Below are 15,444 nucleotides of genomic sequence, written 5' to 3' on the forward strand. Positions count from 1 at the left end.
AGAACAGGTTGGAGGTTGTAGAATTACCATATGACCTAGCAATCCCACTCCTGGGCATATATCCTGAGAAAACCATAATTCAAAAAGACACATGTAACTCAATGATCACTGAAGCACTATTTACAACAGCCAGGACATAGAAGCAACCTAGATGTTTATTGACAGATGAATGGATAAAGAAGATGTGGTATACGTACACAATGGAAAGTTAGCAATAAAAAGAAATGAAATTGGGTCATTTGTAGTGACGTGAATGGACCTAGAGTCTGTCATACAAAATAAGTCAGAGAAAAACAAATATTGCATATGGGTTAGTTTTAAGACAATGACAAATAGGATTATAGGTGGTATAACACCATAAGGACATCATTACAAAACTAATTTCTGAATATGGGTCATATTTAAATAGACCAACCCTCACTGTTCCCAATTATTATTTGTAGATGTCTAATTTAATTACTATTCAATATAGAAAACCGTAAGTATTGTATGAGGCACTAAAATTTATATTTCTTCCAAACAAACCTAGACTACTATGTCCTACTATTTAGAAATGGCTACCCAAGAAACCAACAGACATAGTGAAGGAACAAAAGCTGAAAGACATTTACTGTATTTTGGTGCCAGAGAAAGAAAGGGATTCATTAAATTTAAAAAGTGAAGTTAGGTTGTTTCCATGTCCTGGCACCCGTGGCGGATTCCTGTCAATGTATGGCAAAACCAATACAGTATTGTAAAGTAAAATAAAGTAAAAATAAAAATTAAAAAAAAATGTCCACCAGACAGCATGAATAATCAAAATGAAATAAAACAGTAAAAAAAAAAAAAAAGTGAAGTTAGTAGTTGATCCATGGCAGTTCAGATACTGAATAGAAGTGGAGTTTGAAATTTAATGGATGAGTGAAAATACAGAAAAAGCTCAGAAAAGCTGAAGTCTGCAAAATATCTTATACCATGAAACCTTAATATTTGGTAAAACCAACAAACAAACAAAAACCAAGCATTTGGACTTCCTGGTGGTCCAGTTGTTAAGAATCTGCCTGCCAGCGCAGGGGACACAGGTTTGATTCCTGAGCCAGGAAGATCTCACATGTTGAGGAGTAACCAAGCCTGAGTTATGTACCACAACTACTGAAGCCTGCACCTAAAACCCATGTTCTGTACAGCAAGAGAAGCCACTTCAATAAGAAGCTCAACAGAGGGCAGCCCCTTGCTCGCCACAACTTGAGAAAGCCCACATGTAGCAACGAAGACCCAGTACAGTTAAAAAAAAAAAAAAAAACACCTCAAATAAACCAAGCATCTAAATTGCTTTCAATAAATTCCAGGTGCATTCACAGAAATATTTAGTCAGTCTAAAGAGGACAGTTACTCACCACATCAAAGGCAGTAAACACGTGACAGTAGTGGTGATTGGACTTCAAATCCTTCGTGATATAAGCGAATGTTGAGAGGTCTTCTGGGTCCTGGGCAGCACAGGAGATATTACGAATCTCATGCTCAGCAATTATGTTCTGGAAGAAATGACATAAATGACCATTGTTTTCCTCTGCAAACCAGCCTATTTTAGAATCAAGGCAAATGACCTGGGAAGCAGCTGCTGTCCCTTTTCCTAGAAAGTTTTAGACCAGCAACATTCAAAATGACCCACTATATGTGGGCAAAGGTACACCAGGTCTGGAAGGAATATTTTCGTTTAATGAAAAACAACGTAAAATAGTCTGAACCCGGAGCAGCAGTTCTTGCCTGGCGCTGTGTAGACACTTAAAAAAAAGAATTATTGTTAAGGATTTTACTATTTCTATCCCCCACGTACACCGGGAGGGTCAGCGCTGCCTTCCGCCAACTCTTCCTGGAAAAGCTCCCCTGCCCTGTTGTTCTGCTTCTCCAGGAGCCCGTACCCTCACCATCCCTTACTGTTATCCTGTGCCGGCCAGAGCACCCCAGAGCCAAGGTAGGTTGGGGAGGGCAAGTCAAGGCACCCGCTCTTGACAACTCTGCAGAGACGAGGGCACAGGGGTGGGAGGAGGGAAACAGCGCAGCGCAGGCTCAATGCAGGGCCCCGTGGATGACGACACTTTGCTAACTATTCCCGCTGCGCTGTAATTGCGAGTGGGCGCTGGAGGTTAGCCTCGGCAGCTCACAGGTGGAAACTGGTCTTCAGACAGTGGAAGTGCCTTAACGGAGGGCAGGTGGCGGAGCTGAGCCCACAGTCTGGGGTGTTCGGACCGCAGAGCTCAGTTCAGTTCAGTTCAGTTCAGTTCAGTCGCTCAGCTCAGTCGTGTCCGACTCTTTGCGACCCCATGAATCGCAGCACGCCAGGCCTCCCTGTCCATCACCATCTCCCGGAGTTCACTCAGACTCACATCCATCGAGTCAGGGATGCCATCCAGCCATCTCGTCCTGGGTCGTCCCCTTCTCCTCCTGCCCCCAATCTCTCCCAGCATCAGAGTCTTTTCCAATGACTCAACTCTTCGCATGAGGTGGCCAAAGTACTGGAGCTTCAGCTTTAGCATCATTCCTTCCAAAGAAATCCCAGGGCTGATCTCCTTCAGAATGGACTGGTTGGATCTCCTTGCAGTCCAAGGGACTCTCAACAGTCTTCTCCAACACCACAGTTTAAACGCATCAATTCTTCGGCACTCAGCCTTCTTCAGAGTCCAACTCTCACATCCATACATGACCACTCGAAAAACCATAGCCTTGACTAGACAGACCTCAGGCTCTCTCAAATACAATGCAATGCCTCTCACCCCCAACCTCTATCTCACTGGTTCAACGCTGTTTCATTTTTCTTCTCCCTAGCATTTTTTCGTGGCCTCTCCTTGCCAGCCTCCTCATCCCAAGCAGCCTTTAAGAATAATGGGAAAGTACCTGAGGAAACGTTTAGGTACCATTATCCTGAAGCACAAAATAATCAAGGAGAAACCACTGGGCTGAAAACCCCTGCCAGATACTTCTTTTGATATATTGATGAATTTAAGAAGGAAAATATTTCACATAATCATGCAATCATTTCTTAATCTCATAATATCCCATTTATAATCTCATAACATCTCATTTATGATTTCTGCAGTTGTCATAGATCTAAAACCTTTAATGATTACCCTAATTACTTCGTAATTGCACAGTCTTAAATAACCCAAGCACATATAATGCTCCGGGTACACCCATCAATGTCTAAAAATGCTTACAAAATGCCCTTGCCTGCCAGGGCCCCGAGCAAGTTTTTCATGCCCCTCACTCTGCTGAGCTGTGTGGTTAGGAAGCAATTACAGAATTAACACATGAAAGAAAATTAAATTAAGACATTCTTCACAGTGGTCCCTTATGTTGATACTAATGTAGCACTGTCAAAAATAACTCAAATTGGAGTCAGAATCCCATAAACAAGTAACATCCTCTTGCAGGATAGAATTTCAAGATAGAAGGTCCAGATCCTCTTCTGACATCCAGACAGCATTTCTTCAAGAAGAAAACTAAATTAGGAACTTGTGAAATCTTAAATTTAAAATTAATAAGAGCTGTGTGATCTTTATAGGCACAGTGTTAGCAGGTGCTCTAGGCCTCCACCGTCATTTATTGTTTCCACCGTCATTTTAATTGGGGGCTGCGAGTTTTTTCAGCAAGTCTGTGTGGATGTGGTCTCATCATCCAGGATCCACTATTATTGGAAATAGAGCATTGGCTCCAACTTTTAACTAAATTGTTATGTTGTGTTCTTGAGATTTTTAACTAGCATAAGGTAGATTCATTGGAAGGACTGATGCTGAAGCTCCAATACTTTGGCTACCTGATGCAAAGAGCTGACTCACTGGAAAATACCTTGATGCTGAGAAAGACTGAGGGCAAAGAAGGGGGCCACAGAGGATGAAATGGTTGGATGACATCATCAACTCAATGGACATGAATTTGAGCAAACTCCAAGAGATAGTGAAGGACAGGGAAGCTTGGCGTGCTGTAGTTGATGGGGTCGCAGAATCAGACATGACTGAACAACAACAAAAAAGGTAGATTAACTTCTCAGGAAGGTGTTACAGTGAAAAGTGCCCTATGACTTTTATTGCACTGAATACCCTGAATCTTGCCAGTTCATAAGATGTCACTCTTGATTTTCAATGATGTATGACAGCCCTGTGGCCCAGGGAAAACTTGTAAAGTAGATCAAGCTTTATCTCTGGAGCTCTCTCTTAATTATGAGCTTCATGTGTCTGTCCTCCCCCAGTTTGTATCTTGAAATCCTAGCTCCCTGTGTGATGGTGCTTACAGGGGGGGCTTTGGGATATGATTAGGTCACAAGGGTGGAGCTCTCGTGAAGGTGATTAGTGCTTTTACAAGATGAGGAGCCAGTAGGTCCTTGGTTATCCATTTTAAATACAGCAGTGTGTACCTGTTCATCCCAAACTACCTAACTATCCGTCCTCCCCATCTTTCCCCCCAGAAATCATAAGTTCATTCTCTAGGAACTCTGCTCAATGTTATGTGGCAGCCTGGATGGGAAAGGAGTTTGGGGAAGAATGATACATGCGTATGTATGGCTGAGTCCCTCTGCTGTCCACCTGAAACTATCACAACACTGTTCATCAGCTATACTCCAATACAAAATAAAAAAATTTAATAAAATTTAATAAAAATTTAATAAAAAAATAAACCTAAGTTGGCTTAAAAAAAAAAACCCCAAACAGTTGAGAGAGCCAACTGGCCCTCTCTGCCATGAGGACACAGCAGGAAGATGGCTGTTTATGAAGCAGCAAATGGAAGCTTTCATCAGATACTGAATCTGTTGCTGACTTAATTTTGGAGTTTCCAGCCTCTGTGGTTTAAGCAACCCCATCTCTGGTAATTTATTACAGCGCTAGGACACTCTTCCTCTTTCTTGGCTTTCCCTCCCAATTTTCTGAAACCCGTCCCCACAACCACTCCCTCACTTCTCTCATCCCCAGGAGCCCGGGACTGTCTCTTAACTCTGAGGCTCTGCCCTCCTCCGTGCTGCTCCATGTTCCAAAATCAGCCTCTTCACCTACTGCTGAAACTTTTATTCCTCTGTTCTCATGGTCTAAACCGGAGGAAAGGCAGGCTAATAAAAACGTTCTATAATCAGTTAATAGCTCATTTACTGGCATTTAATCATCCTAATTGGCAATTGAAAAATATACTTATAAATGAATTCATACTGATAGACTGGGTAGGGAGGTATCTTGAACAGAACTTCCTGATAGGTTGATGGTGCTGGAATGTGGAGAGGACCTGGGATCTCACTACCGATGTAACCAAGCAGGACTCACTACTGATGTAACTGAGTGAGGCCTTTTCAGGACAGACCCCGCGCCCACATCCTCTCAGAAGTACCCAGATAATAGTATCTCATGCCTGAGTTTTTCAGATGCTAAAAAACCACCACCATGCATGCATGCTTAGTTACTTCAGTCATGCTGGACTCTCTGCGACCCCATGGAATGTGGCCCAACAGGCTCCTTTGTCCATGGGATTCTCCAGGCAAGAATACTGGAGTGGGTTGCCATGCCTTTCTCCAGGGAATCTCTTTGACCTAGGGATCGAACCCACGTCTCTTGTGTCTCCTGCATCAGCAGGCAGGTTCTCTTTTACTAGCCCCTGGGAAAAAATGAACTACTTGATGAGCAACAGCACGTAGCCACCAGGCCATCTGGCGCCTAAGAGTTGATCACCATCAGCCAGTCAAGAGAACTATGCACGAGCTGATCACACACCTGGGGACACCAGTCCCTCACTTGGTCTTTAAAAATGCTCTGCTGAAAAACTAAATAAAGATGTGGTGGTTCTTTGGTTTAAAAAAAAAAAAATGCTTTGCTGAAACCCTCCAGGGGTTTGGGGTTTTATGGGCATGAGCCACCCGTTCTCCTTGCCTGGCCCTGCAATAAGCCTTTCTCTGCTTCAGACCGCCGACATTGGGAGTGTTTAGCCTCACTGTGTGTCAAGCACACAAATGTACATGTGGCGACACTGAGCTCCATGCTGTCATCACTCTGTATCAACTTTGCAGAACGGCAAGGCCAGGTCTCCATGTGGATGGGATGGAGCTGCGGATGGAATGGAGGCTGCATGTGCTATAAACAACCTGTTTAGGCAAAAGTCCTCAATTAATCTGTGCCTAAAAAAATAGCATAAGCCCCGCCTGAGGCTGACATTCAAAACAAGCAAACCCAGGCACTGAGTTATTCCTAATTTAGCTGGATGGGAAGACTGAGGAGGGGTCAGAGCAGGAAGGCAAAATGCAACCCAATCCTGGTCAAGTGCTGGATGTGGGGACTGTGTCACCTCTAAGAAGGCCCTGCTGCTCTGAAGAGGGGTTTGGAACTAAGCAGTTGTAGTCTTCTTGGTGGAAAGCCACGCTAGAGCTACCTCTGGGCTATGGAGCACCAGAAAGCTGGTGTGATTTATCCGTAACATTTTAGCATAAATCTATTCCAAGTCCCACTTTTAGTTCAATGTCATTTTCGCTTCTTCCTTTTCCAACAGAGTTTAGTTATTCAATCTGTTTCCTATGTTGGTAGGTAGTAAACTCATGAGTTGATAACCAGGCACCTAACCTTCTCCATGGACTCAGCCGCAGCTATTTCTTCATGAAAGTAAAAGGAAAGAAGTGCTTTGCTGGAAGGTTCACCTTTTACCTAGTCAAATGCAAGCAAATAGGAATGGAAGTGTAAATTAAGCATCCACTGCACTTCAAACGAACTGGTAGAGGAGCTGTGGAGTAACAGAAAAAAGCACTAGGTTAGGGAATGGGAAAGTCAAGTTTTAGTCCTTCTCAGTGACCAGCTGGCTGTGTCACTGCAGGGCAGTCACTTGGAAAAGGGTCTGAGGCCTTTGGTTACTCTACGTGTCCAGAGCAGTCCAAACACTCCCTCTATGTGACCAGGGCAGGGTTACAGAGATGTGGCGGTCGGGAGGGGACAGTTTAAGAATCAAGTACAACGAAACATCAAACATAAACAATAGCCTGTGACTTCTGCTTGTGTCTCAGTACAGGCTTAGTGTTCACAGCACCTCAAATTGTGAGGTCTTCCCAGGTGTCTACAAATCACAAATCCTTCACTTCAAGTCAGAATGGCTCCCTGTCGACAATGCTTCCCAGGGGAGGAATCTGCGGTGTAAACTGGAAGCAGGATCTGGAATGCATCAGCCTGCTCCTTCCCTGCTGCGGGCATTAACCAGAGGCTGGACTTTGCACAAGACCAAGTGGCACACACGATGCCCTGCAGATACTGCTGATGAGCACAGTTCCCTTTACCCACGACCCTTCAGCACTGGCTCCTCCACACCCCCTGAAACCAGGCCTTCAGCCCCGGCTGGCAGTGTCTCAGCCTTCCTCAGACAAACTCCACCAGCGCAGCTCTTCACCGTTTCTCTTTTCTACCTTCTAACACAAGCTCTCTCCTCTGGTTTCTCACACACTTAACTCCTAGGCCATGGCCCTGAGTCACCCACCATCCACCATCAGATTGAAGCAGATCAGCTACACCCTAGGATACTGGGATGGGGACCCTGTGTAGCCACCAGTGTTAAAGTCAATGTCCCCAAATTCCTGAAAAAGCCAGGCAAGTGCTTTTTAACTAGTTTTAAAGTTACCCAGACTCACCAGTTTTCTTTTGTGATTGTCAAAAAGAGATATGAAATTGGAATGTAACATATTATCTTAAAAGGTCATAGAGAGGTTGGCTCCACCTGCCACCAACATATGCATCTGCCTTTGCTCTGGATTTTGAGAATAAGCTGAGAACCACACTGTGAGGACTTGAAAGACATGGGCTTTCTTCATCTAGTGGCTTTATTCATGCAATTATCTTTGGCATATCTTTCAGTGCTTAGATGTCCAGGTAGCCCTTAGTAGGGACAGCTATATGAGTAATTCGTCTAAGTACGGGTGACTGAAGCAGAAGCATCTTCTCAAAGTCTAGGAAATCAAGATCTACGGCCACTAATGTGTCTGTAAGGTAAAGGCCACAGAGCCAACAGTGCTCCCTCCTTCCTCTGATGATGGAGAGCATTAGAGAGGATGCTGTTATTACAGATGCACCCAGTTATGCCACCAGCTTCATGGGACGACTATCTTAAGACTCTGGAAACTTCTCAGGGCAAATACAACTTGTTTAGAAAATGTCAGAATCCAAGCCTACTAATACCATTGTTAATCTAAGAGAGTGTTAAACTCATATGCTGAAAATACATTGCCATTCATGATTTTCAAGTGCAAATGGGGTAGAGGCAACTGCTCCAGGTTAAGAAAAAACAATGCCAAAGACTTTCTTGAAGTTTAGATACACTGAAAGCAGTGGTATCTCAAGAATTCCATCAAGTTTTGAAACTTTAAAAACCAACTGACTATAATCTAGGGCTAAAGGAAGCAACTAAAATTGCTTCTAAGAAATGACAAAGCAAATCAATTGGGATTTTTCTGATCAGGCTCCCCACAATTGTAATCTGATAATGGTAACTGAGCTGACTCATTGGAAAAGACCCTGATGCTGGGAAAGATTGAGGGCAGGAGAAGGGGACGACAGAGGATGAGATGGTTGGATGGCATCACCGACTCAATGGACATGGGTTTGGGTGGACTCTGGGAGTTGGTGATGGACAGGGAGGCCTGGCGTGCTGCGGTTCATGGGGGTCACAAAGAATTGGACACGACTGAGCGACTGAACTAAACTGAATGGTAACTGTCAATGACATATTGCCAGGTTGAAGCCATTATCCACCTAAGGCATCTGACTCTGAGTGTGCTCTGGACATCATTGGCTAGCTTGAGCAGGCTGAGTTATCAGCTTTCTGCCTGGGTTTCAGAACTGCTTCTAAAACTGGGAGGTTGTTCTCCTCAGTAGACTTGGGGAGCTTGGGCTTATGTGATCACTGACAGAGCAGTCTTCTTCATTACAGAAAACAAACTGGGAAGGCTTTCAATGGGTGAAAGCCATTGAATCTGGGGATTCAGATGGTCAGGCTTATTACAGTCAAGAGTCACTAGCCACAAGATGTTTCCCTGAATCTAAATCCAGGTGCCCTGGTCATAAATTTCCATCATTTAAATTCATCTGATTCATGACTTCGGCTTCCTTTCCCCAGAATGGAGTGGGTCCAACTGGGAAGACTGGGTAGGCAGTCCAGAAAACAAACAGTGTTCACAAATGGGGATCACCTCATTTCCCCAATTCCTATACTTTACTGGTTGGAAGGATGTAAGACTAAAATGCAGGGACATGTGGGGGTTTGGGAGGAAGAGCCGGTCAGGTTTGAGTTTCTGGAGGGCGAGAGCGGTCACATCCACATTTTCTAGTTTAGCACCTGCACTCCATCGTCTCTGCCAAGAGAGGACACTTTTGAAGTAAAATGCAACCCGTTTGTCTGCACTTGACCTTGGAGCCCATGAACCATTCTCCCAGTGAGTGCAAGGTCATAGCACGGTCACAGCATGGCCTGAGCTTTTCGGATGGTGCCTCTTAAGAAAACAATACAGTTGAAACCCTCTCTTCCATCTCAGTAGCTGAGAACAAAATGCAATTATATGATGTAAAAGCCAGAGCGTGTGTTCCCTGTGTCAGGGATTCATTACATACAGCAAGAGAAAGGACAGGCCTATCTCTGGAGAAATGGAAAGACAAACACTCTAGTCTGTTGCCTAGTGACACTTCCTCTGACGGAGGAATGAACACTGATGCGTTTTCACTCTAGATATGATTTTTCCTGTTTTAATGTTCCCTGGACCCAAAGGGATATTGTCGGATCCTGAACAGCACAGTCTATGAGGGAAGGTACCTTGGAAAGGTGAATGCAAAATAATGTGTAGAAATCCTGGATCAGGCCTCCAAATGCAAGATGCCCCTCTGTGTGTGGGTGTGGGTGTGGGTGTAGGTGTGGGTATGGGGGTGTATCTACAGCTGTGTTTAGGGAGCATGAAGGTGGGGGTTGGGGAGTGATTAAAATGGGGGATGATGGGACTTCCCTTGGTGGTCCGGTGATTAAGACTCCAGTGGTTAAGACTTAAGCTCAGGTTTGATCCCTGCTTGGGGAACTAAGATCCCACATGCCACACGATGTGGCCAAAACATTAAGAAAAATTAAACAAATAAAATGGGGATGTTAAGTATGATGGGAAGCAAAGGATTTTAGATCATTTACTCAGGACTGTAGAGGTATGGTACCCACCTTATTTGTTGCATCAATAAATTTGACTCCTTTATAGGAGACTGAAAGGATGATAGTAGGGACCTTCTTCATTTGCTCTGTAGACTTCTGAAATTAAAATTAGAAAGCTGTTAGAGCAGTTTGTGTTGCATGGCAACTGTAGCACGTAATTTTTTCTCTTGAAAGATAAAAATAAGCTCAAGTTAAAAACAACACACACACACACACACCAAACATACTTTAATTTAAATATATGTTTCTCTTCTCTTGGGCTTTGCTCTGATTTCGGTTTATAAAGTATCTGCCTTGCATTGAGGATCTAAATAGAGCTTTTCTGCTGCTTCATGTGGGTGAAGGAATACTGCCTTTTTGTGACACCAAGAGGAGAAACAAACAGCTCCGTCCCCTACTGCAATTGCAAGCAACATTCTTTGGAAGAGAGTTAAGCCATGTCAGATGGAACTCCAAGGGTGAGTTTAGCATGAACAAAATACATGCCACCTTTCCCCGTTTCTTCCCAGTCTTTCTTCAAGGTACAAGGCATATCTGAATACATACTTAAAATCGGGATTTAGAATACCTCATTGTGAATTTTTCTTGCACCTGGCCAAATCTGTAAAAGATGGTAGCATATTTGCAGCAGAATTGCTTGCGGCCACATAGGATATAACACCACTCCATGACACTTGATCCCTCTGGGAGCAGGCTGTATTTTGAGCCCTGGTAAAACCAGACAGTCCAGGTAACCTACTTCATCATTTAGAGGTGAGGTTAATCCCTTAGGCTAAAGTTCTTACGCTAGATGTTCACAATGGCTGAATGTGCTTAGGGTAAGCAGCTTCTACAGTTTCATGCATCTGCATAAAGTTTCTCTGCAATTTAGCATTTGCCTTTTCTGGTTAGTTTTATCATTCATCCCAGGTCACCCGCAGTCTGTTTACTTCATTTCGTGCTGTGGACATTCCCAATAATCACATTAAACATCAAGAAGAACCTACCTGACAGTTAGCCTGATGGATTTTCCAGACAAGACAGGTGAGAGCATAATAGGAGAGAAAATACATAAAAAGGTGAGAGGAAGCGAGTTCAGTAATTCACCAACAGCACAGACTCATTAGACAGTAAAGAGAACAGGCTCCATAGATACATGTTGATGCAGTACAACTGTTGTCTTACAGAAACTGCTGCAGGCTTTTCCAGACCCTGTCTCTCCTTTGTCTTTACTGTTTTCTCATTGTTCTGTTTACTGCATTGCACGGTCTTATTATGACTGGCACGCACGAGCCTTCTGCTTTGAGCATTCCAGGACCAGCTGTCTTATGTACATTAAGGGAATTGAGGGAAAATATGAACTTTCTTGATTTCTTCATTTATATTACCCATTTTTCATTTATAAACTCTGAAATGTGACCAGAATGAAAGAAGATCCGATAGTTTGAATACAACTCATTGAACTCTGTAATGATAATTACATTTCATTTTTCGCTTGAGCCATGGAAAAGGTGTTTCATATTTCCGTGGTTGTTTTGACACACCTTTTTGAGAGCTACTATACTTGCATCAGAAATAAAGAAAATTGATTACTGAGAGTATTACTACTTTCATACAGTACAGAAAAAAAGCAGTACCTGTGAAGTGCTTTTCAACTAGTTTTAAAATTACCCAGACTCACCAGTTTTCTTTTGTGATTGCCAAAAAGAGATATGAAATTGGAATGTAAGGTTAGATACTTTTATTTTTTAATACTTTATCCAACCAGCTCTTAGAAACGTACAAGATAAATTGAAGGCCAGAAGAAATAGCATGCAGCATGCTGACTGGAAGGTAAAACCGTGGGCTGAATTCTGTAAAGAGAGAGGCTGTGGCAGGAACAGGCAGCACTTTGGTGGACTGAATGTGTGTGTGAAGGGACGGAACGTATGGTGGACTGACTGTGTGCATACGTGTGAAGAATTCTTTGCAAAGAGTAACAATGGGTTCCAACAAATCACCTCGCCCATCTCTTGCAAATACACTCTCGTGGACAGCTATCTGTGACATGAAATAGTATTAACATACACCTAACATATGGAGAAGGGAATGGCAACCCACTCCAGTATTCTTGCCTGGAGAATTTCAGGGACAGAGGAGCCTGGTGGGCTGCAGTCCATAGGGTTGCAAAGAGTCGGACACAACTGAGCAACTAACACACACACGTTCCCCTAACATAAGGTTAAAAGACCAACATGTTATGAAGTATTAAGAAACCCCATCCCAAAGGAAAAAGAAAAGCCATCTGTTATTCATTCTGCAACTGAGTGGATATTAAGTGGCCCACAAGCTGGAGAAATGCAGTCTACTTTGGGGGACGTCACAGAGACCTCAGATCGTGTGCAGACTTCCGTCTGCTGAATGCGGCTGTCTAGTGCTATGTTGAGATGGATTCTGAGCTGCGTCTGGGCTCTGCAGGCAGGAGGGTTGGGAACAACATCTGCCGTGGACAGGGCGGGACATATCACCATTCCTGGCTTGAGAGCAGCTACAACACAAATGTTGACAAATGTGACAGAGAGGTGAACAGAGTCCTTCCTGACTTCTGGGCAGGAAGAGCCTCACTCTGCATGAGGGAGTGGGCAAGTCTTCATCCATTCAGCCAGCTGCCTCCTGAGCCAGGTGACTGACCTGGCTCTTCAAGGATGGATAGGATTCTCCAGGTGGCAGAAGAGGACTAAAGAGCCGTTTTAGCAGCAGAATCAACATACACACGCACGCATCTGGAAATGAGAAATAATATGCTGGGTTTGGAATAACTGGTGGGAGATTAGGATGGTAGAGTAGGTTTGGATGGTTGTAACTTACTCTGCCAACCTAGGATCCATTAGATGCTTTCAAGTAGGGAGTGACTTGATCAGGTCTGTGTTGCAGAAAGATAGCTACAGTGGGTTGTATGGACTGAAACAGCTAGAGGCTGAATGTGGGGAGATAGGAAGGTATAAATTCAAACCAGAGTCCTAAGCTCCCAAGTTGAGGTAGATGCTCTGGAGAATGGAAGGGAAGCTGCCATTCTGATGAGGAAGAATCAAGAGGATCTCTGACTGGTCCACATGGTGAGCGGTAGGATGCTGAGGACTCAGAGGCCATTAGCTGAGATAAGGACCACTAGAGCAGACTGCACTTTTGCAAGAAACCTTTCTGAATCTGATTATCACCTTGATAATCTGGCAGAGCTGTCCAGCAGGAAACTGGAAATAAGAATTAGATCTGGAAATCCAAACACAGAGAGTGGGTGACTGAGGAAATAGGAGCAGACAAAGTGGCTCAGAGTGAACTAGAGGAGGGCTAAGAATCACGCTGCAGGGGATGGTTAATACTTAAGAAGTATTAATGAAGAAATGGGGAAGAAAGTAGAGTCAATGAAGGAACCTGAAACAAAGTTGGAAGAAGCCTGACAGCAGGATCATGAAGTCAAGAGAAGATTCCTTAGAGGGTGGGAGCAGTGCCCGATGTCAAGAGGACTAAAAAGGCCTACAAAATCTGTGCCAAGCACAGTGGCAGGCACACATGGGAGTGGTTGCTACTTTTACTGGGTTTCCTGGCTGAAAGCCCCAGCTTGGAAAAATAGAAAAATCTGTTGCTGATTTTACCAAAAGGGGCTTCAGGCGAATTGTGGCAGCAGACACAGAAAACCTCAATGGTGCAATGAATCAAGAATCCTCCTTTCCCTAACTGGAGGCCACAATGGGGTTCCAGTGTTGCAGGTTACACAAAGGCCTAGGAGGGCTGGTGGTGGGGTGGCTGTATGTTGTGGCCCAAACTGTACTTCTCTTCCCACTGAGTCAAGATAAGACGACGATGGATCCGGCCAGGGAGGGGCTGTGGGAGGTCTTCGGGGTAATCACCTCCTTCAAGGCATTTTTATTCTGTACAAGAGACACAGATCCAATCTCTTTCTAGAGGATTTTCTGATGGTGTACTTTACAGAGCTTTAAAGAGGTCTATTCACACATGATTTTAATGAAAGATGAAAATACAGAGAAAGAAGGTAAATATACTGAGTCTTCACTGGCTAATCAGGGAGGCAAGAAATCCAATAAGCGCTTCATTTTATGAAGGCTTTTCAGATATAAAAATGTGAGCTCAGGCTTCCCTGATGGCTCAGTGGTAAAGAATCTGCCTGCCAATGCAGGAGACTTGGGTTCAATCCGTGATCTGGGTAGATCTCACCTGCCATGGAGCAACTAAGCCCGTGGCCACAATGACTGAGCTTGTGCTCTAGAACCCAGGAGTGGCAACTCCTGAAGTCCACGTGCCTTATCGTGCTCTGCAGTAAGCCACTGCAAGAAGCAGTTCATGCACCACAACTAGAGAAAAGCCCACACACTCAGCACAGCCAAAAATGAATGAATAAAATTACAAAAAGAAAACGTGAGCCTGGAGCCTCAGCCAGACCGAAGAAGCCGAAGTCCCTTCCTCCCCAGCTTCTTCTTCAGTGTTGTAACCATCTTCTCCCCCTGATCCAGGGTCGAAGGCACCTAGTCTGGACAACACTGCTTGAATTACAAAGCACTTGGTCTCAGGCAACTTGGTTTCTATGACCTAGCTGCATGCTTTGCTGTGTTTCTGGATGGTGAATACTCCCACAGGTGTATATTAAAAATTGAAGCCTTATTTATTTGTATAAATAGACTTTTCTTTTTCAGGCCCATTTCCTCAGTAAAATGCTCAGGGCAAACTTTCTTTTGTGGTTCCCTTTTGTTTCCAGTTGCCCTTTTTACTATGCCACACTCTGGGTGGAATTTCTAAGGTTTCTCAGAGTCTTCAAATCCCCACCAGCTTCACGTGTATGTGTGTGTTTTAGTCGCTCAGTCATGTCCGACTCTGCAACCCCATGGACTGTAGCCCTCCAGGATCCTCTGTCCATAGGATTCTCCAGGCAAGAATACTGGAGTGGGCTGCCAGTCCCTTCCCCAGAGGATCTTCCCGACTGAGGGATCGAATCTGGGTCTCGTGCATTACATGTAGATTCTTTAGCCTCTGAACCACTAGGGAAAACCATCAGCTTCACAGGGAGACTAATTTGTAATGAGGACCTCTGCCTACCTAATCAGCTGTATGCTCATGGGTAATGCCCCAAATTAACTTCACCTTTGCAGCATCCTGCTCTCCCACTGAAAGCTGAAAGAATATAGTGATATTTCATTGTATTTCCTTCACAATTTCCCCAGTTAAGATTATCATCCTTTTATTATTCCAAGAGAAACAGTATTTAGTTGTATACAGATGTTACCTTTCTGAAACCTATAATAA

General features: G+C 44.0%; 1 protein-coding gene across 10 annotated transcripts in view; it reads right to left on the reverse strand.

The window, feature by feature from the left end:
- ANKS1B (ankyrin repeat and sterile alpha motif domain containing 1B) overlaps positions 1-15,444 on the reverse strand; it is a 1,178,069-nt gene that overhangs the window by 37,017 nt on the left and 1,125,608 nt on the right. For all 10 annotated transcript variants that reach the window (XM_069585123.1, XM_069585122.1, XM_069585120.1 and 7 more), the window contains 2 exons: positions 10,180-10,266; positions 1,377-1,514 (listed from right to left, as the gene is read on the reverse strand). In XM_069585123.1, coding sequence (XP_069441224.1) covers positions 1,377-1,514; positions 10,180-10,266 — 225 coding nt within the window. The remainder of the gene's footprint in view (positions 1-1,376; positions 1,515-10,179; positions 10,267-15,444) is intronic.

Source organism: Ovis canadensis, chromosome 3 (assembly GCF_042477335.2).
Source record: "Ovis canadensis isolate MfBH-ARS-UI-01 breed Bighorn chromosome 3, ARS-UI_OviCan_v2, whole genome shotgun sequence".
In the NCBI taxonomy this organism is placed as follows: Eukaryota; Metazoa; Chordata; class Mammalia; order Artiodactyla; family Bovidae; genus Ovis; species Ovis canadensis.